Genomic DNA, 22,595 nt, shown 5'->3' on the forward strand with positions numbered 1-22,595 from the left:
ATAGGAAGTAGGAACAGGAGTAGGCCAAAAATGGCCCATCGAGCCTGCTCCGCCATTCAATACGATCATGGCTGATCTAATTTATGACCTAACTCCACCTACCTGCCTTCTCCCCATATTCCCTAATTCCTCTATCATGTAAAAATTTATCTAACCAAATTTTAAATATGTTTAATGAGGCAGCCTCAACCACTTCCCTGGTTAAAGAATTCCAAACATTCGCTACTCTCTGGGAAAAACTATTTTTCCTCATCTCTGTCCTAAATCTACTCCCCCCGAATCTTGAGACTGTGTCCTCTCGTTTTAGTTTCCCCGGCCAGCTCAAAAAACCTTCCTACATCTATCCTATCCATACCCTTCATAATTCTATATGTTTCTATAAGATCTCCTCTCATTCTTCTGAACTCGAGTGAATACAATCCTAGACGATTTAATCTTTCATCATAAGTCAACCCCTTCATCCCAGGGATCAACCTAGTAAACCTCCTCTGGACCGTCTCCAAAGCCAGTATATCCTTCCTCAAATATGGAGACCAGAACTGGACAGAGTACTCCAGGTGCGGTCTCACCAGTACCTTATACAGTTGCAACATTACCTCACTACTCCTGAATTCAATTCCTCTAGCAATGAAGGCCAACATTCCAATGTTGACTTATCACTTTTCCTACTTGCTGATGAGTGTGAGTTGTACCCCTGATGTTGGATTCCATAAAATTCTCTTAGCTTGACCAATCAGAGGTCAGGTGGAAAAGTCACTTTTTTTAAAAAAAAAATTATTTTTCACACTGTGAACCATATCAACCAAAATACATACAAACATTTCCCTCTTAAATATACACAGTGGTATTTTCTCCCCTTCTCCCCACCCCCCCACCTTCCCTCCCCCCTTCCCACCCCCCTCCAAAACCAATAAACATTCAACATATACAATATAATAAAACCATTAAACAATGTCATCACACAATGAAAAATAAACAAGAAAAATGTGTCATCTACTTTTACACACTGGATCAAGTAATTTTGTCGTCTTATCATTTTAGGGGCTGGAGGTCCAAAGCAAGCCCCCTCTGTTATGTTCCATGTATGGTTCCCAAATTAGTTCAAATAATGAAACTTTATTTTTTTAATTATATGTTGTTTTTTCCAGTGGAATACATTTTATTAATTTCCATGTACCATTGCTGTATTCTCAGGCTCCCTTCTGATTTCCAAGTTGACATTATACATTTTTTTGCTGCAGCTAAGGCTATCATAATAAATCTTTTTTGCGCTTCATCCAGTTTGAGGCCTAATTCCTTACTACTTATATTACTTAGAAGAAAGATCTGGATTTTTTGGTATGTTGTTTTTTTGTGATTTTATTTAATACCTGATTTAGATCTTACCAAAACATTTTCACTTTCTCACATGCCCAAATTGCAAGTAGTGTTGTTCCCACTTCCTTCTTACAGTGAAAACATCTATCTGATACTGTTGGATCCCATTTTTTTAACTTTTGAGGCGTGATATATAACCCGTGTAACCAATTATACTGTATCATGCATAACCTTGTGTTTATTATATTCTTCATAGTTCCGGAACATAACTTTTCCCTTGTTTCATTTATGTTTAAATCCTTTTCCCACTTTTGTTTGGGTTTATAGCTTATTTCATAATTTTCCTTATCTTGCAGCTTGATGTACATGTTTGTTATAAATCTTCTAATTATCATTGTGTCTGTAATCACATATTCAAAGCTGCTTCCTTCTGGTAATCTGTCTTTTTCCCAATTTATCCTTTAAGTAAGCTTTCAGTTGATGATATACAAACATTGTACCATGAGTTATTCCATATTTGTACTTCAGTTGTTCAAATGTTAATAAATTATTTCCCAAAAGACAATTTTATATTCTTTTAATTCCTTTTCTCTCCCATTCTCTAAAGGAAAGGTTATCTATTGTAAAAGGGATTAGCTGATTTTGCGTCAATAATAATTTTGGTAGTTGGTAATTTGTTTTTTTTCCTTTCTAAGTGAATCTTCTTCCATATATTGAGTAAATGATGCAATACTGGTGAGCTTTTATATTATACCAGCTTTTCATCCCACTTAAAAAGTATATGTTCCGGAACCTTCTCCCCTATTTTATCTAGCTCTATCTTAGTCCAATCTGGTTTTTCCCTTGTCTGATAAAAATCTGATAAATACCTTAATTGTGCTGCTCTTAAATAATTTTTAAAGTTTGGTAACTGCAAACCACCTTGGTTGTACCTCTCTGTTAATTTATCTAACAGTATCCTCAATTTCCCCTCTTTCCATAAGAATTTCCTTATTATTCTCTTCAGTTCATTGAAGAATTTCTCTGTTAAGGGAATTGGTAACAATTGAAATAAGTATTGTATCCTTGGGAACACGTTCATTTTAATGCAGCTCACCCTCCTTATCAACGTTAACGGCAGTTTTTTTCCAATGTTCTAAGTCTTCCTGCAATTTCTTTATTAGTGGCTGATAATTTAATTTGTACAAATGGCTTAAATTATTCCCTAACCTAATACCTAGGTATCAGATTGCTTGTGTTTGCCATTTAAATGGTGATTCTTTTTTAAATTCTGTATAATCTGCATTTCTCATTGGCATCACCACTTTTATTTGCGTTGATCTTTTACCCCGATATTTCTCCATACTCCTTCAATTTCTTATGTAGTTCTTTTATTGATATTTCTAGTTCTGTTAAGTATACTATAATGTAATCTGCAAATAAACTGATTTTATACTCCTTCTTTATTTTTATCCCTTTTATTTTATTTTCTGTTCTTATCAGTTCTGCCAATGGTTCTATTGCTAAAGCGAACAGTGAGGGAGATAGTGGGACATCCCTGCCTAGTTGACCTACTTTTTTTTTTATATAAACTTTATTTAAAATTTTATGACATGAATAAAATAAAAATTACATTTAAAGAAATAATAAAAAATAAGATAATAAAAATTAGAATACTACATCATTAAACTACACAAATTAACCCCCCCCCAATAATTATAACACAACATTAATCATCTAATTTAAAATTAGTCCAACCCTCCCCCCCCAAAATAAAGAGTGAAGAATTAATTAACAATGTTGTAAATAAAATAGAAAAAACCCCACTTACAAAAAAAGGATAAAATTTAACAACAAAAAAAATTACTAACAACAAAAAAAATCAATACTAAAATAATACCCTTAAACATATATTTAAATCAAACATAATACATGTATTTAACAAATGAAATCCACTTTAAAACTAAGTTCAAATATTAAAATCATATATCAACCACATATCTGTTATACAAAAAATCATAATTAATAATACATAAATACAGAATTTCCATTAATACCAAGTTTCTTTTATAATTCATCGAGAGAACAAAAACATCCCTTAGAAAAACAATCAGATAAACTTTTTATTCCCTTCCCCTCCCTTTATATTAAAAAAAAGAAAAAAAAGTTCAAACTCATAAAATTCTCCATATTCTTCATTTATAACATCTTCAAAATTCTCTATCGAAATTAACTTAATTTTATTAAACTCTTCTCCCACAATGTATTTGTACTTAATTTTCTTCTTTTTCTTCTTATCACCTTTCCCCTCATCTTCCTCTTCATCTAATTCAACATCCTCAATTTTTGACTTATCTTCTGTGACATCATCCTCTTAAAAAAGAAAGAAAAAAGAGAGAAAAAAAAACCCCAAAAAAAGAGAAAAAAAAGGAGAGAAAAAAAACCTCCTAATTCCCTCTCAATTACAATCAGAAAACAAAAAGTTTAAAAAAAAATTATTTAAAAAAAAAAATAATTAAAAAAAACCTTCACTTCTTAACCCAAAAATTAAAAAGAAAAAAAAAACAGGTTGGAGGTCACAACTACCTCCTCCTGTTTAAACCGCCCAAAGCGGTAACTCCCCCAAAATATTGGGTGTGAGATAACTCACAGATAGCTGATGACTTCTGGAAACTAGTGCCCACCCAGTTCCCTCTCCCAACTCCCATTTCATTAAACTATCATCATTATTTAAACTATTTAAACTCTTCTCAAAAAAAAGATAAAAGATTTATTTTTTTTAAATCAACGTTACCACTTCGGTCACCATTGCTTCCATTTCTTTTAAAAATGTGGATCCCACCTCTCTACTCTCTTTGCAGACCTTGAAGGACTACATCATTCCTGAAACTGCATGATTGGTAGAGACTGAGCAAAGTCCATAACCTCTTTAGGATTGTCAAAGAACTTTGGCTAATTTCCATCCTAAAAAATCTTCAGTACCGCAGAATACCTGAATGTTGCCTTATGTCTTTTTTTCCACAACCGTTCTTTCACAGAATTAAATTTGTGTCGTTGAAACATAATTTCTTGACTCAAATCTTGATAGAAGAAAACAGGATTATTCTGAACCATCAAAGGAGATCTATTTTGCTGGGCATTTCTAATAGCCGTACGTAAAATTGACTCTCTGTCACAATAGTTTAAACAACTTCCGCCATCGCATTAATCTTGGAAATAAACAGGTTCACAAAATTAGGTAAGTGACTCGATACAGAATATATCTTATCTTCAAGATCCTTAACAGACATTTCAACAGAAGTAGATTCAAGCATAATGGGGTCTTGCTGTTCCTTAGAGACCACGGGATCTTCTGTCCCTTCCCTTAATTTAGTATCTTTTCTAGCAGTTTGACTTCATATAAAAATCCCTCTCAAAGTCCCCCCAGCAATGCCAGGAGACTGAAGATCAGAGTTATCTTTAAGCCAAATCTCTTTAATCATCTTCACTGAATCGTTGTCTGGAAAAACCGTTGTAATTGAAGATGCATTTTGCAGCGCCACCACTGTAGCAGTCGAATGACAGCTCTTTAACTCTCCAGCTGGTGGCGCCCCAGCTGATTCAACTGTCAAAGTCTGAGTAACAGCACTCACAGTGGCCGTTGTGTGAAATACTGGCACCTGTCCAGCTCTTTGGTCTGAAAGCTGTTGAATGCGACCTTCAATGAGCCTCACCGGCTTAAAACGGAGTTTCAATGCCGAACTCTGTACGTCTTCCTCTGGATCCATTCTACGCTGAGTCCTGGCTTCTTGTAAACAAGTAGGCTCAGACAATTTCGGAAAATGTAGTTTTTTTAACAGTCTGTTGATGTTTTCTTTTACCTTTTTTTGCATATAAACCATTAGGCACTAATCCAACACCTCTTATTATTTATAAACTTTTAAAAGAACTTTAACGGGCACTTAAAGACAAAACAATAAATCAGAGTCAGGAGAGGTCTGGAAGGCACGTCTGTTCCCTATGCCATCTTGCCATGCCCCCCCTAGTTGACCTACTTAATTTAAATTGGTTCGATACATATCCATTGACTGTTACCTTCGCCAATGGTCCATTATATAATGCTTTAATCCAATTAATATATTTTTCTGGTAAATTGAACCTCTGTAATACTTTGAATAAATAATTCCATTCTACCCTGTCAAAGGCTTTTTCTGCGTCTAAATCAGCAGCCACTGTTGGCATCTTATTTCCTTGAACTGCATGAATTAAATTAATAAATTTACAGACATTATCCGCTGTTCGTCTTTTCTTAATAAATCTAGTTTGATCTTGTTTTACTATTTTTTGTACACAATCGGTCAATCTGATTGCTAATAATTTTGCTATTATCTTATAATCTGAATTTAGTAGAGATATTGGTTTATATGATGCTGGTGTTCGTGGGTCCTTCCCCGTCTTTGGTAGTAGTGTAATTATTGCTGTCTTTCATGAATCTGGCAAGTTTTGTGTTTCTTCTATCTGATTCATTACTTCCAGGAGAGGAGGAATTAATGACTCTAAATGTTTTATAGAATTCTATTGGGAATCCATCCTCTTCAGGAGTTTTATTGTTCGGCAGCTTTTTTTTAATATATCCTGTACTTCCTCTATTTCACATGGTTTTATCAGTTTGTTTTGTTCCTCTTGCAATTTCGGCAGTTCAATTTTAGCTAAAAACACTTCTATTTTATCATCTTTCCCCTCATTCTCAGCTTGGTATAATTGTTCATAAAATTCCTTAAAGTTCTCATTAATCTCCATTAGATTATGTGTAATTTGTTTGTCCTTTTTCCTTGATGCCAATACAGTTCTTTTAGCTTGTTCTGTTTTAAGTTGCCAGGCTAATATTTTGTGTGTTTTTTCTCCTAGTTCATAATACTTTTGCTTTATTTTCATTATGTTCTTCTCTACCTTATATGTTTGTAATGTTTTGTATTTTATTTTTTTGTCTGCCAGTTCTCTTTTTCTTTTTGTTATATCATCCCTTTTTACTAGTTCCTTTTCTGTACTTACTATCTCCCTTTCCAACTGTTCTTTTTCTCAATTGTAATCATTTTTCATTTTAGTTACATAACTTATTATCTGCCCTCTAATGAAAGCTTTCATTGCATCCCATAATATAAATTTGTCTTTCATTGATTCCGTAATTATTTCAAAGTACGTTTTAATTTGGCGTTCAATAAACTCTCTAAATTCCTGCCTTTTAAGTAGCATGGAGTTTAACCTCTATCTATATGTTCTTGGTGGGATGTCCTCCAGTTCTATTGCTAATAACAGGGGTGAATGATCAGATAGCAATCTACCTTTATATTCAGTTTTTCTAACTCTTCCTTGAATATAGGCTGACAACAAAAACATATCAATCCTTGAGTATGTTTTATGCCTACTCGAATAATATGAATATTCCTTCTCTCTTGGGTGTTGCCTCTTCCATATATCCATAAGTTTCATTTCCTGCATTGATTTAGCCATAAATTTGGCCACTTTATTCTTTTTGCTAGTCTTGTGTCCAGTTTTATCCAACATTGGATCCAAATTAAGGTTAAAATCCCCTCCTATCAATATATTCCCTTGCGTATCTACAATCTTCAAAAAAATATCTTGCATAAACTTTTGATCCTCTTCATTAGGTGCATATCTATTGAGCAAATTCCAAAGTTCTGAATATATCTGACACTTTATCATTACATACCTCTCTGCTGGATCTATTATTTCCTCCTCTATTTTGATTGGTACATTTTTATTAATTAATATAACTACACCTCTAGTTTTTGAATTATATGATGCTGCTGCTCCATGCTCTACCCAGTCTCTCTTTAATTTATTATGTTCCACTTCAGTTAGATGCGTTTCCTGCACAAATGCTACATCTATGTTTTCTTTTTTCAATAAATTTAATAGCCTTTTCCGTTTAATTTGGTTATGTATTCCATTAATGTTTATAGTCATATAATTCAACATGGCCATCTCATATCCTGTTTACACCTCATTTCCGCTTCCTCACCACCACCATCCCCCTTTTCCCCATTTTCATCTCTGTTTTCCCTTTTTAAACTCAACGTATGACAACACATTTAAAACATAAAATACTTCAACAACTCCCACATCCAATATTCCCTTAGCCCCAAATGCCCACCCCCCCCCCCGAGTTCCCCCTTATCCCTTGCCGGACAACCACAACTCCCCTCTCCATTTGGATTGCGAACCTGCTCGCAAGCGTCAACTGATTTCGCAGTGATGGTTATTCTCTCTCACCCATCCTCCCCACCCCAAAAATGACTTTTTTTTACACATATAACAAAGTTCATCCTTTTTTCTCCCTTACTTCCTTTCTTCCTCCCTCTTCCCTCCTCCTTCCTCCTCCTCTTCTTCCTCTTATGGCATTTACCCTTGGACCATCCTATTATTTTCTTACTGATTAGTTCACAGTTCATAAAGAGTCAATACCTTGAAGAAAAGCACACAAGACCTTATCACTGCAGACTTGCTTGTTTAACCCCAGAAAGAATGAATGTGAAATTTAATTTGTTAGCCAACTAATATGGGCTGATATCTAATCTACATTACACAGTGCACCAAAAGCTATTAACTATTATTCCCAATATAGAAGCACAACGTTATTTCTGTACCCAGGTTTCCTTTATATTTCAAATCATCCTAGAAATGCCTGGGATCCACAGGAGTTAAAACTTGAGATTGAGGATTAATGCGAAAAAGTATTGTTGCTTCATAATTGAAATTTGTAGAATTTTGATCTTTCATTTAGTCAAAACTTAAAAAATTCCCTTTTTTCTTGGTGACCATTATCTAACAGGCATGAGCTTTCTAGCACTGGATAGAAAGCAAATATTTGACAAATCTGTGAATCAGATTATTATGAAGATTTTTATTTTGACTTTTAATTTTCTGTTTATACCTTAAATTTTATTTTCAGTTTTATAAAAACTCAATATTTGCAAAGTATTCGGATTACTCAACAACCATAATGTATTTTGTTAAAGGAACGGTGTTCCTTTAAAAAAATATATTGTGGTTCTGAAGTTGTAGGGGTTCAAATGTGTTTCATGCTCATTGCTTGTCTGTGACTTTTTGTTTAATATTTTTATGCTGTCTTCTAGCCACATCTTTGCTTCAGGGACATAACTAGTTTTTTCTGCTTGCTTGGGAGATAAGATTTTTAATTTTTTTGTTCTGCAGAATGGATGATTAAAAAAACTTCCAATGTTTTCTGTTGACAGTTTACCAACTTATAATAATGTTAGCAATGTTCAATATCATTTAATAAAGTTTGGAAAACTCAACTCTTGTTTGAATTTGCTTGAATGAGTCATAGACAACAACATTCTTTATAGTATCCAAGCGACTAATGGAAAGTAGTCACTAGAATGAAATCAATAGAAAGTTGGAAATTGGTTTTGGATTGGATCAATTTGGCTCTGTTCAGACCATTTTGAACTTATGGAAGTATTATTGTCAACAGCAGCATCAAGGCCATTGGAAGTGATAAACCATACTTTTTTTTATTGCGAGTTTGGAACACAGTTTGGAGTTACTGCCACATGACCTTTGAGTTCTGTTTTTGGTTTTGGAGTTATTGTTCTGCAAGCTTGGTGCCTGAGTATGGAGGTTGGTAGATGGATAAGGGTGAAATGGAAGAGGTCTCTGAAACTGTTGCCTCTGAGAAACGACTTATCAAGGAGATGAAGGTCACGGAACTTAGAGAAGAATTGTATTGGCAGCACTTAGACAAGTGGAGCCAAAGCTGTTCTCTTTACAAGACAAAGAGAGGCAAGAGAAGAAGAGTAGGTTTTGGCTGCTGGGAATACAAATCCCAACAGAATTACTGCAAAAACAATCCACAGAATCCAAGATTAGTCACTTGGAAATGTCTGAAGGTATATCATAAGATGTGGAGGATGGGCAAAATCAAACTGGTGACCAAGTCAGATATTAAAGCAACATCTGACATACAGGATGAAGTACTATCAGAAGATAGTGCATCAAATACAAGCTGGAGAAGCAAAAGAAGTTCTTATAGATCAAGCTCTAGAGTTTCCCGTATTTCAAGCACTGCATCTTCACGTATGGTTTAGGCTGAAGTTGCTGCTCTTGTTGCAGAACAAGAATTGCTTCAAAATAAATTTACCTTAGAAGAACAGGAGGAGCAGCTAAAGAGGAAAAGGGAGCAGGTACGAAGGGAGGAGGACCAGCTCCGGAAGGAAGAGAAAAGAGCTGCAGGAGGAGCAGCTACGGAGGAAAAGAGAGGAAATAGTTGAAAAAAAAAACCCTAAAGGCTAAAATGAAGATACTAACCACCTCAGAGGGATCTGATGTTTGAAGCAATTTATGTAAAGCATCTAATGTTATGGAGTCACGTTTTGAGGAAGGACCACTGTAACAGAATATAGATATGATTTTGGAAGATAAAGGGCAGATTTTTTAGTGTAGGTCACATATAAACACTTTAAAACAGATCTCATTTAAAATACATTTTGGCAACAAGCATAAAACTGCTACAGCTTATATACAGAAGGCTCTTTCATTTTTGTGAATAAAAGTTCTACAAGCTTAATAAGAGAATGTTGCATCGCCATGGCCAAAATCGACTATCTACAAGAGCTTGACGTGTCTACTAATATGCGAATCGTTTTAAATGTATTGCGCATGCAGATGATATGACCTAGAACTATGAAGAACTTCAGTTGTTGAATACCAGAAAAAATATGATCAAAGAGATGCTTTTAAGGATTTAGTGGATTTCATTGAAGGGCAAGTGGACATTGTCACAGATCGAGTGTATGAAAATATCAAAGACACTTAGACAGTGAGCAAAGATGTGGACAGGTTCAAATCACACCTTCATCCAAAATTGAAAAATTTATTATTTGTAACTACAGTTGCAGATAAGAAAAATGATAAAGAAACTAAAGAGAATTTGCCTGCTGTGAAGAAATATTTGTTTTGTAAGGATATACATGCTTTGGAAATGTGTGCACAGTTGGGAAAGAAGATGCATAGAGAGAAAAATCACTTTTTTGAAGGGAAATGGAGTATGTTTTGGCTGTCTGTGTAAAGAACACATCAGCAAAAACTGCAAAAAGTGGCTCAACTGCGACATATGCGGTCTAAAGCATCCCAAAATGCTACACATCTTCCAGGAAAGAAGAACATCAAAAAGGAACAAACAGCAAGAAAAGAAAGCTTCCTGGTGTATACAATCAGAAAACTATGCCTGTGCATAAAGGAAACATTCAACATCAAAACAAAATTGATTCGTGGATGCATTTGAAAAATGTTTGTTTACATCAAATGAACTCTGAGATAGAGTTCCTAATTGGCTCAGATGAACCAAAAGCTCTGGAACCACTGGATATCATAAGGAGTGTGGGAGATGGACTTTACACTGTCAAAACTATGCGTGGTTGGATGATTAATGGACCATTAGGAGGAAGAAATGAGGTTCAGAACCAGTTGGCGATAAACGTTAGGAAGAAATGAGGTTCAAAACTAGTTGGCGATAAATGTTAACAAGATATCGATTGTTAAACTTGAATAGCTGTGGGAGCAGCAGTTCAAGACAGACTTTCCTGAGTACTTCAGGGACGACCAAGAACCTTCATGGGAAGACCAGCAGTTCTTGGAATCAGTGTCAAAATCTGCCAACCTGGTTAATGATTATTATTGTGTTGGATTACCCTTAAAGAAAAGGGAATTTCACATGCCTGATAATAGAAGCATTGTCGAACAACATACACTGAATTTAAAGAGAAGATTCGAAAGATTCTTCCTTTCATTCAGAATGTACCCAATCCATGTCTGACATGGATTGCTGGTTCTGCTGATAGAGTACCAGATGATATCTTGGAACATAGTGATGGCAATAAATGGTACTTACCACACCATGGGGTTTTGCATCAACCAAAAAAAAAACTGAGTGGTGTTTAATTGTGGAGCAACCTTTTGGGGAGTTTCATTAAATTTTCAACACTTACAGTGTCCAGTCTTGACCAATACATTGATAGGAGTCTTAAATAGATTCCGTAAAGAACCTGTCATCACTGCAGACATTGAAGATACCAGGTGAAAGTACCGAAAGAAGACCTCGACTAGTTATGATTTTTTTTGTGGCCTGATGGAGACCAAAAACTGAACATGGTAGAATACCATGGTAGAATGGCAGTACATCTATTTAGAGTGACTTCATCTCCAAGTTGTGCAAATTTTGCCCTTGGGTAGTGTTCTGAGGACAAAATGGAACAGTTTAGCTCTCAAGCTATAAGCACCATCAGGAATAACTTCTGCAGCTTCAGAAAAAGACACAATAACTCTTTATCATGATTTGTGATTGATCTGTTTCAAGGTAGGCTTTCTACTTACCAAATGGATAAGTAACAGTACTGGCTGCCGTACCTGAAACAGGGAGGGCAAAGGAAAGGAAAAATCTGGACTTGGACCGTGACCACCTTATTGGCACCAGTTGTCCTGACTGTCAAGAAGATCCTACAAGATTTGTGTAGGAAAAGGATTGGTTGGGATGACATAAATACCATTATACAAGATATAATGTCTTGGATTCAAGATCTTTGTAAGCTGAAGACTTCAAGAATGACAGATGCTTCAAACCCACAAATTTCGGAACTGTAACATCTGCTCAATTGCATCATTTTGCTGATGCACGTGAAGACGGTTCTGGAACTGTTAGTTACCTGTTACTGCATGATCAAGTACATAGTGCATTTGCAGTGGGAAAGGCAAGAGAGGCTCCATTAAAACCAGCCACTATCCCTCTATTCAGCGAGCAGAATGGATGCAATGTTGAAAAGAGAGTTGCAGATGGCTATGGTGTTATTTTCACGTTTTGAACTTTGGTGGCTAACAGAATCACTGAAATTGATAAAGTCTCCCATCCAATACAGAGGAGATGATGTTAAAGCAGTTAACAATCCTGCCGACCTGCCTCCCCGAGGTTTGAAAGTCCAGTTTTTTCTGAAGAAATAAATGTGGGTGTCCGGGCCTCTTCTACAGCCTCATAAAGAGTGGCTTCAAAATCCTGATATATTAGAATAAATCTTGCCAGAAGACCCTGAAATCAGGAGTATGACTGCAAATGCTGTCCAGATAATGTCTGAACAAGTGGATCCAGCAACCTGCTTAATTCCATGGCTGCTCATCCTGGAATCATTTGAAAAAGGCAATAGCATGAATGCTCAGACTTGAAGGACTGCTTCTGTATCGAAGCAGAAAGAGAAAACAAATAAGTGGTGTTCTTGCTCAGCCTCATCCCAATAACATCCATCAAAGAGATCTGTTGCCAAAGGAGTCTGGAAATCAAGAAAATAGTTGAAGAACTAGTTAATGCTGAGAAGGAGATAATTTGCTTTTGCCAAAGGAAGAGATTTGCAGATGAACTTTCAACTCTGAGAAAGGGAATAAATATTAAAAGGACAAGCCACATTCGTAAACTCAACCCCATTCTGGAGAACGGTGCTTTAAGAGTTGGTGGACGGCTTAGCAGAGCAGCAATGCCAGAAGAGATGAAACATCCTATCATATTGACCAAGGATTTTCAATCTCTGATTTGATTCTTCGGCATATTCACGAAGAGGTGGGCCATGGTGGTTGCAACCATATGTTATCCAAACTATGCCATAAATATTGGATTCTTCGTTCCACTGGGTTAATGAGAAAAATTGTCAATGTATTTTTGTGGACATATAAAAACTCCTCCTGGACAACAGCAGATGGTAGATTTGCCCCTGGACAGAGTCTTTCCCGATGAACCTTCCTTCACATATGTTGGAGTTGATTATTGTGGACCTTTTGAAGTGAAGTGTGCAAGGAGTGTTGTGAAGGGCTATGGTGTTATTTTCACATGTTTAGCTGTAAGAGCAATTCATATCAAAGTGGCATCATCACTTGACACAGACTCTCTCATCAATGCCCTTCAGTATTTTACAGTCAGATATGGTCAAGTGAAGGAACTACAATCTGACAATGGCACTAATTTTGTTGGGAGCTCAGCGTGAGTTGAGAGAGGTAATCGAAAGCTTGAATCAGGTTCAAATCCATAATACACTGCTCCAGAAAGGAGTCAATTGGATATTCCACCCCCTTGCTGGCTCACACCATGGAGGTGTAAGGGAAAGATTAATTAGATCAATACAAAACGTTCTTAAATCCAACCTAAAGGTGGAAAGTCTCAATGAGGTGGGTCTTCACATAGTTTTATGTGAAGTTGAAGCTATCCTTCACAGTCGTCCAATCACTAAGGCTTCTACAGATCCAAATGATCTTGACACACTTACCCCAAACCACCTTTTGCTTCAATGCCACAAAGGCAGTTTTAGAAGGAAGATGTATATGCGCCACAGGTGGAAGCAGGTGCAATTTGTATCAGATTTGTTCTGGAAAAGATGGGTGAAAGAATATCTTCCCCTGTTGCAGGAGTGACAGAATTGGTCCAAGATCAGGTGCAATTTCACGCACGGGGAGGTTGTGATCATTGTGGGCAATTCAGCACCTTGAAATTCCTGGTTGATGGGGAAGATTGTTGATATCAGAACAAAAGGGGACTTGTTCGTCAAGTTCAGACCAAGACTAAAACTGGCTTTCTGAACAGACTGATTACCAAAATCTGTCTTTTGCAAGATGCAGAAAGTTTTGATACTTGACATCTATTTTTTTTTCGATTTTACACTATTTATACTATTATATGCTATGTTTGATTTTTCTTTATTTATGATGGTAATTTTTATATTTAAACATAATAATTAGGGATTGTAGGGATTAAAATGTGTTTCATGCTCACCACTTGTCTGTGACTTTTCGTTTAACATTTTTATGCTGTCTCCTAGCAACACCTTTGCTTCAGGGTTATAACTATTTATCTCTGCTTGCTTGGGAGATAAGATTTTAGTTTATTTTGTTCTGCGGAATGGATGGTAAAAGCTTCTTCTGACATTTTCTGTTGACCATTTAACAACTTAAAATGTTATCAACGTTTAATATTGTTTAATAAACTTTGGGAAAACTCAACTCTAGTATGAATTTATTTGATTGAGTCATAGACAACGTCATTCTTTTAGCATCCAAACGAATATAATGGAAAGTAGTCACTGCAGAAGTAATCAGAATCTTTGAGAGTCCCGAGTAATCCAAGATCTCCCTCCTATCATAAAGGAAGTTTCCAAATACATTTCAATGTAAAGAAGAATACTTCTGAAAAGTTCAAACTATAATCTAATTTTCAGCATCATGTAAAATCTTGGTTATCTTCTTGTGGTTGCCCCTTAAAACTTAGAGTTGGTTTTGAGGTACTCTTGACCAGCAATAAAATATACTGTGTCAAACAAAGTACAAAGTACTTGGCTTTGGCAGGATATACATGTATGACAATTGAATAAAATCAAACTATTATTGGCTGTATTGACTTGACATTAAGGAATGATTTTTTTAAAAGAAGTATTGGGAGGGCTTCCCATCTCCAAAGAACCCGAAACCAAATTATAATCTGCATGGCATTGAAAGTTATGTGTGAGAGAAACTGTTGAGTCTTTCATTTTATAGCAGAGGTGGTTTTTTTTCATGCTTTGACACCCAATATAACTTCAGTTTTGAAATTGTAGACGCCCTCATCAAGTGTTGCTGAACAATCTATGTATTTTTCTCCTTAACGGTAAACTTATCTATAGATTTTAATGTCGGCTTTAAGGATCAGTTTATCCAAAGTATATTTTGCGTGTGTGGGGGTGAAATTGTGTTGTGTGTTCTTGATAAATGCACACAGTTGAATTAAAATCAGAGTTATGCTGATTTTGTTGGTGGGGCTTGAATTCACAGCCTTCTAACTTAAAAACAGTGCTCCTATCATGGAGCTGAAACTTGCAGTATGTAGTATCTTAATAGTTGGGGCAAATAACTTAATTTCACACAGCTATACAGAAAGCTAACTGTTCATAAACCTCCATTTGACCAAGTCAACCTTTCTTCAGCCCTTTGCCTGTTTAAATCCACATAGCAATTAACAAAAGATTGCTTGTCGTACAGTGAAATTATTCCAAAAAATTCTGATCTGATGGGGTTAATTTACTGTAATAGTTTCCGAGTCCATCACTGGGGGCAATCTTTACCAGTTAGGAATCTCCATTTTGTGTTCTTGCTGGAGAATTTGAGTCTGTGTGTGGGCTTTTCTGTTGTACGCTGCCCTCCAGTGATTAAAACTCAGAAATGCTGGAGGAACTTGGCAGGTCTCGCAGCGTTCATAGGAGGTAAAGACATACAGTATTTCTGACGTTTCAGACCTCAGCCCTTGCTCAAGGTATGAGAAAAAGCAGGCATAACCTGAATAAAAGAATTGACAGAGGGAGGAGCACTGACCAATTGACATAAGGTGATAATTGAATAAGGAAGAGGCCAGGAGAAAGGTAAGGTGAGAATTAATAGGGGGTGGAGGGTTGGTTCTGTGAATGCAAAGATAAGGTGAAGGAGACAGGGAAAAGAAAAGAGAGAGACAGATCTGCAGGAAAAGAGATGTGGGAGGGGATGATGGTTGGGTACAGAAACTAGAGAAGTCAGTCTTCATGCCATCTGGTCAGAGGGTGCCCAGACGGAATATAAGGTGTTGTGCCTCCAATTTGCAGGTGATCTCAATCTGCCAGTGCATGAGACAATGGACAGACATATTGGCAAAAAAATTGGGAAGGGGAATTGAAATGAGTGGCCACTGGGAGATGCGCGCTATTGCAGAGGACAGAGCCAAGGTGCTCAATGAAGCAATCTCATAATCTACGTCGTCCAGTCTCACTAATGTAGAGGAGAACACAACGGGAGCACCGGATGCTGTAGATGACCCCTGCAGATTCACAAGTGAAGGTCAAGGAGGAGGTGTGGGTGTAATTGGAGCACCTCCTCATACACAGGGGTAGGTGCCAAGGGAGAAATTGGAAGGGAGGAGTGAACAAGGGAGTCATGGAGGGAGTGGAGAGGGGATGAGCAGGGAAGATGTAACTGGTGGTGGGTGGCATGTTGGATTCAGAGGGTGGTAGGTGAGGACAAGGAGAATCCTGTCCTTGTTACATGTGGGGGCAGAGGAGGCCAGGGCATATGTGCAGGTAATGGAGGATATGCAGGTGAGGGCTGTTAATGGTGGTAGAAGGGAAGCCATGTTATTGAAAAAGGAGGACATCTCTGATCTGGCATGGAAGTCCTTGTCCTGAGAGCAGATGTGACAGAGACTGAGGAAGTAAGGGAAAGGAATGGAATCTTTACAGGAGACAGAGTGTGAAGAGGGTATCTGAGGGAGTTGGTAAGTTTGTCTTCAGAGATGGAGACAGAGATCAAGAAAAGGCAGAGTGTTGCTAGAGATGGACCAAGTAAATTTGAGGACCAGTGGAAGTTGCCAGCAAATTGGATAAAGTCCATCTCTTCATGGGTGCATGAGGCAGCTGCAAAGTAGTCGTCAATATAGTGGAGGAAAAGTTGAAGGGTCTTGCCTCTGTAGGCTTGTAGCATTTATTGCTCATTGTATCTAACAAAAAGGCAGGCATAGTTGGGGCCTATGTTGGTACTAATGGCTGCCCCTTTGACTTGGAGAAAGTAGGATGAGTCAAAGGACTTGTGCCTGCCTGCTTTTTCCTGGGGGCTTGAATTCCTCAGTGGCCTTTTTCCTTGATAAAGGGCTTAGGCCTGAAATGTTGGTTATACATCTTTATCTGTGCTGCATAAAGAAAGCTGCGTGACTTGATGAGTTTCTCCAGAATTTACAATTTAGAATCCACAACCACAGTATCCATAGACTTTCTTGTTTAACACCAGTGCTCAAGTAGCTATGCTCAGTGCAAATTAAGAAAATTATTTGGATCATTGATCTGGGGTGAGATGGAGAAGAAAGAGAACCAAGTAACTAAATGATGTTTCCAAAGACTGATGGAAATTTAATGAACTTGTTATTCGTGTGCCGTTTAGATGCTTTTTCTTCATTCTAATTTTATTTCCTGAAGAGTCATTGAAAAACGATTTCTGGTGAATGGGATCTTTCATCCACATCCACCCCTTCTGATACCCAATTAATTCACATTTATTGGGCTCAAATCTGCAAGGTAGAATTTCCTGGTTCTCATTAGCTGGAGTATGTCGGGACTTTAATGTTTGGAAATGCAAGTCCCATGCATGTAAGAGTGGAAACAAGTTGGTTTTCAGTGGCAGAAAATGTTGTGGAGAAATGAATAAAAGGAGGGGAATATCTGATTGGGTGAAACCAAAAATAGATTATAGCAAAGTAGTAGTTAAAATCAAATTATCCTTTTTTGAGAGATGATCACAGTGGGCCAGACTATACAAATGGACAAAGAAAACTTGAACCAAAATGATGGTGTGATGATGTTCTGACATGGGCACAAAGAAAGAGCAAGTTACCAAAAGTTGCAAATTCAGTGTTGAGTCAGAGGGCTGCAGTGTGTCCCAGTGAAAAGTAAGGTTCTGTTTGTAAAACAGAGATTTTGATCTAATCAAGATGGCCTTTAAGGGTGGTTAATCAAGTGCTAATTAAATAACTATTGTGAATGATGTTAAATATATCGAGCACTGTTGCATTATTTTAATCTGAAGTTTCTAAACATTTGCAGATTTTTTTATGTTGCTTTCTACAGGCCTGCATGTACTGCCAAGTCCATCTCAATTCCAGGCCAAGATAGCTCCTTGCAGCTGGACTGTAAAGGAGACGGGACCACAGGGAATACTGTTGCCTCTGGGGGCTTGAATTCCATGAGGCAGCCAAAACCTCGCCCTTCACTCAGCTCAGGTATGACAGGCATATTTCAACATAATAATGGCTTCTACATGCAAGTTTCTCACCACAAATTGAATTTTTTACAATATGGCAGACTTACCAAAGCCATGATACCAGTTTAAATTGCATTATTTGTCACAAAATATGTAGTACAGTGAGAAGGGTTTTTCTTCAAGCAGGCCAACAGATTGTTTCTAGCATTGCATACAGCCATGTATGGGATTACACTGAAAAGGAAGATCAATTAGCACCAAGCTAGGGCAGCAAGACTGTACTGTGATGGGGTTCATTCAGGAGTCTGATGGCTGCAAGGACAAAACTGTCTGTTGGTGCGTGCTTTCACACTTTGAAGCCTTCTCCCCAATGGAAGGAGGGAAAAGGGAATGGGTCCAGGATATGCCTGGTCTTTCACTTATGTTGGCAGCCACTCCTAGGCAGCAGGAAAAGTAAGAAAGATTTTTAATTTTTATTTTTTGTTTAAATTTAGACATCCAGCCTGGTAACAGGCCATTTCAGCCCACCAAGTCATTCAGACAAAGAATTTTGGATTTAAAAAACTCACTGCCTAAATACATCTTGTATAACCCCTGAAATAAAAAGCAAAAATCCTGAAATGCATCACGGGCCAGGAGATATCTATGGAAGGAGATACAAAATCTGAATATGATAAGATGTGGATAACCTTGTTTAGAGGGAGGGGGTAGATTATTAGAGTTTTTTTCCCTTTGTATTATTAAAACAAATAAGTATTGGAGGTGTTAACTAATGGATCATATCACAGAACAACATGATCACATCAGAGAAGTATAAAATATATAAAGGAATTTTGTGTATTATTTGTATAATTTTTTTATATTCAATATTACTTTTGGACAGTACATTATGACTTAATTCTTTAATTATTATACAGTACAATTTTGATTATCTGAAATGGTCAGGACTGGGCCTATGCCATATAAACTTTTTTTTGGATAATTGGTCACTTTTTTTAAAATAGCCCAGTGGCAACAGCAAATCACTTGTATCAATGTTTAAACAACAAGAGAAGGCTTTTTTTAAACATTTAAATAATGTTTAGTTATCACAAAAAAAATGCTGGCTGCAGCACCGCTGCTGATCACCAAGACCTCCAACCGCTGCCCCCATCGCTGCTGCTGATCCCCAGGGATGCTTCCCAGGGTGGTGGAACACTCACTGGTGAGTTGGCAGGCTCCTGTTTCTCCAGTCACCAGAACTCTCGATATCCACGTCCCAACTCTGAAGCCTCCCCAGGCCTAGGGGAGTCCGGTGTGCGTATGTGGTAGTAGGCTGAGGGGAGGGTTTGGAGTTGGGGCTGGGAGCTCTGCTGTGCTGAGGAGAGAGGGGAAGGAATGCCACTGAGCCAGAGGTCTCACTTCTGCCAAGGATGCCACTCTCCTTGATGACGCTGGGACAAGGGGCTCTTCTGACCACTTGTGGCTGGGAGACGATGGCACGCAGTTTTAGAGGGAGGGTTCACAAGATCACAAGACAAAGGAACAGAAGCAGGCTATTTGGTCCATCGAGTCTGCTCCGTGAAACCTCCCTGAGCTAAACTGTTCTCGCATCTAGTTCCAAGTTCCGGCTTTCTGGCCTTATCCCATAATACCCTGACTAATTAGATATCTATCAATTTTCCCTTTTAAATTCCCCCAATGATCCTGCCTCCACAGCTGCATGTGGCAACAAATTCCACAAATCCACAACCATCTGGCGAAAAGAAATTTCTCTTGATCTCTGTTGTAAATTGGTACATTTTAATTCTAGAGCTGTGCCCTCTTGTCCTGGAATCACTCAACAGGGGAAACATTTACTACCACTGTCCAATCCATTCATTATTCGAAATACTTCTATGAGAACCCCTCTCATTCTTCTATATTCTAATGAATAGAGTCCAAGAGCCGCTAAGCATTCCTCATATATTAGCCTTCTCGTTCCTGAAATCATTCTGGTAAACCTCCTCTGTACCCTCTCCATCCTTGCTACATCCTTTCTAAGATGTGGGGCCTAAAACTGCACACAGTGCTCCAAATGAGGTCTCGCCAGTACCCCATTGAATCTCATCAACACCTCTTTTTCTTATTCACAATCCCCTTTGAAATAAATACCAACATAGCATTCGTTGCTTTTACCACCAATCCAACCTGGCGGTCAACTTTCAGGTTGTCCTGCACTAGGACCCCCAAGTCCCTTTGTACTTCTGAGGTTTGAATTTTCTCCCCAACCAAATAATAATCCAACCGTTTATTTTCTCTACCAAAATGCACAACTCTACATTTCTCAACATTATATCTCATCTGCCAATTTTTCACCTATTCTCCTAAGCTGTCCAAATCTCTCTGCAAGCTTTCGATTTCTTCTACATTTCATACTCTACCACCTATCTTGATGTCATCTGCAAACTTTGCCACGAAACCATTTAATCCACAATCTAAATCATCAATATACATTATAAATCCAAATTGGAGAGAAAAGTCAATAGGGGAAGGTAAAGAAGAAATAGAAAGAGAGAGGGGAGGACAATGATCATTCTAATTTCATGTTGGGTGAATTTTTTTCAACCTGCTAGATCAGTTTGGCTTAGAAAAATTTTCGGATAAATGAGGATTTCGGAGAATCCATCTTGGGATAATTGGAGTTGTACTGTAATTATAGAATTTGATGTCCTGAACAAAATAAATTATAGTTATGCTTCTAATTTACAATTGATATGTGATATGTTTTTGTTATGATTTGATTTAAGTTTATCTTCTGTAAAGGGCTTTTGTTAAACACAATAAAAATACTTTAAAAAGGAAGAAAGGAAGGGGAAACAGAATACACATTTGCGATTGAAGGCGCTTCTTCAGAAAGTCTCTTTCTATAGATGCTTCCTGATCTGTTGAGTGTTTCTAGAAATTTATTCTTTTTTCAGATTTCTAGCATGCCATCACTGATCCAATACCTGAAATCATCTACAGCAATGCAATTCAAAAACCTAGTCATCTGTGCACAAATTAAGATTATTTTGAGCCATTTTACATATTTTTAAACTCAAACTTTACTGTATACCCTAAATATTTAAGTCGCAGTTAGTGAGGGTGTTTCATAACCCCAGTCAGATAAGCTGGGTTTTTTTTTGAAAAAAAACCTGCAGTTTTTTTCTTTCATTCCTCTCTGCGAATTCACTTTGAAGCTTTGGTCCAGTTCGGTAGATCCTCTACAGTCAGTCAAGCAAATAAATACTTTTTTTAAAATTCCTCACCCTTTGTTCCATTATGTTACCATTGTTTTTATTTTTTTTGCCTTGAATGATATTAAATTGTATATTAGGAGCATAAAGAGCTTTTTGTTATACAAAGTGTGATTTTTCACTATATTTCTAGGCCTGACTGAATACGCTGATCAGACCCCACCCAGCCCAGATGAAGTGTTTCAAACTGGTCATTCCCGCAATTCCAGCTATGCCAGTCAACATTCTAAAGTGTCAGGTAATTTGTTTCCTCCTTTCTGGTCTCTGTCTTCTGTGATGTCACTCCTTATGGACTGTACAGTTGCTTGAAGAATTATTCAAAAAGAATTGCAGAATTGCAACTCAGAATGCTGAGTAGCTCAGCACAGAAAAGGTGATGGTGGTGTGGGTTTCAGTCTTTTGGGGTTTTTTTAATATATTCACAAAGGCAAAAAAAAACTGATCTTTAGCAGGATAATTAAATGGTGTAATCAACATAGAAAAATGTCAAAGCCATGATTTAGACTTAAAAGGAAGTAATATACAGGGGTGAGGTCACTTTTCAAAACCTCAAAAGTATGTGACAAGGAATTGAACAAATGCAAAGATTTTGTAGATTTGGAGAAAATTATTTTTATCTGCATTTATTTTTGTGCAAGTACCATTCAATGTGAGAAGTTTAGCTTTTAATTAAGATTCTGTAAGGAATGAGTTTTACAGTACAAAGTCATTTGTGTTCTTGCCGTGTTTAATACATCATACATCAAAATCTTCAGATTCTAAAAGTGCATTTTGTCCTTTTATTGCACCCAAGCCATAGACAACATAAGTGTCCTTGTGAGTGAAGCTAACACTGATTCAGATAAACCTATATTGAAAAGAATACATTTTGCTCATGTTATTGGTAATGCAATTATTGGCAGTGAATTGAAGTTCTACATAATGGCTGGATTGAGGTCCATATTGGTGAAACAAATGGAGCAGGAGAGGACAGATGCAGTGAATTACTTCATTTTTTTTAAAAAATTCTTAAACTCATAGAACATTATTACATACATCATATAAATAGTATTTTTAAATTAAACAGTCTCGTATGATTGCCCAAATCTCATCTCTTTCACCCCCTGCCCCCCCTAAACTGCTAACATAAATTTTAAAAAAGGTTTGAGCATGCCTTCATTAATTAATCCATATCTTGATCATCTTGAATTCAACGCTATTAACCTAACTATATTATTTAAGCCTTTTCAGGTAAGTTAATTATAT

General features: G+C 37.0%; 1 protein-coding gene across 5 annotated transcripts in view; it reads left to right on the forward strand.

Annotated features, from left to right (window-relative positions):
* LOC138754260 (early estrogen-induced gene 1 protein-like) overlaps positions 1 to 22,595 on the forward strand; it is a 145,921-nt gene that overhangs the window by 88,005 nt on the left and 35,321 nt on the right. For all 5 annotated transcript variants that reach the window (XM_069918210.1, XM_069918221.1, XM_069918232.1 and 2 more), the window contains 2 exons: positions 17,961 to 18,112; positions 21,484 to 21,588. In XM_069918210.1, coding sequence (XP_069774311.1) covers positions 17,961 to 18,112; positions 21,484 to 21,588 — 257 coding nt within the window. The remainder of the gene's footprint in view (positions 1 to 17,960; positions 18,113 to 21,483; positions 21,589 to 22,595) is intronic.

Source organism: Narcine bancroftii, chromosome 1, assembly GCF_036971445.1.
Source record: "Narcine bancroftii isolate sNarBan1 chromosome 1, sNarBan1.hap1, whole genome shotgun sequence".
NCBI lineage: Eukaryota > Metazoa > Chordata > Chondrichthyes > Torpediniformes > Narcinidae > Narcine > Narcine bancroftii.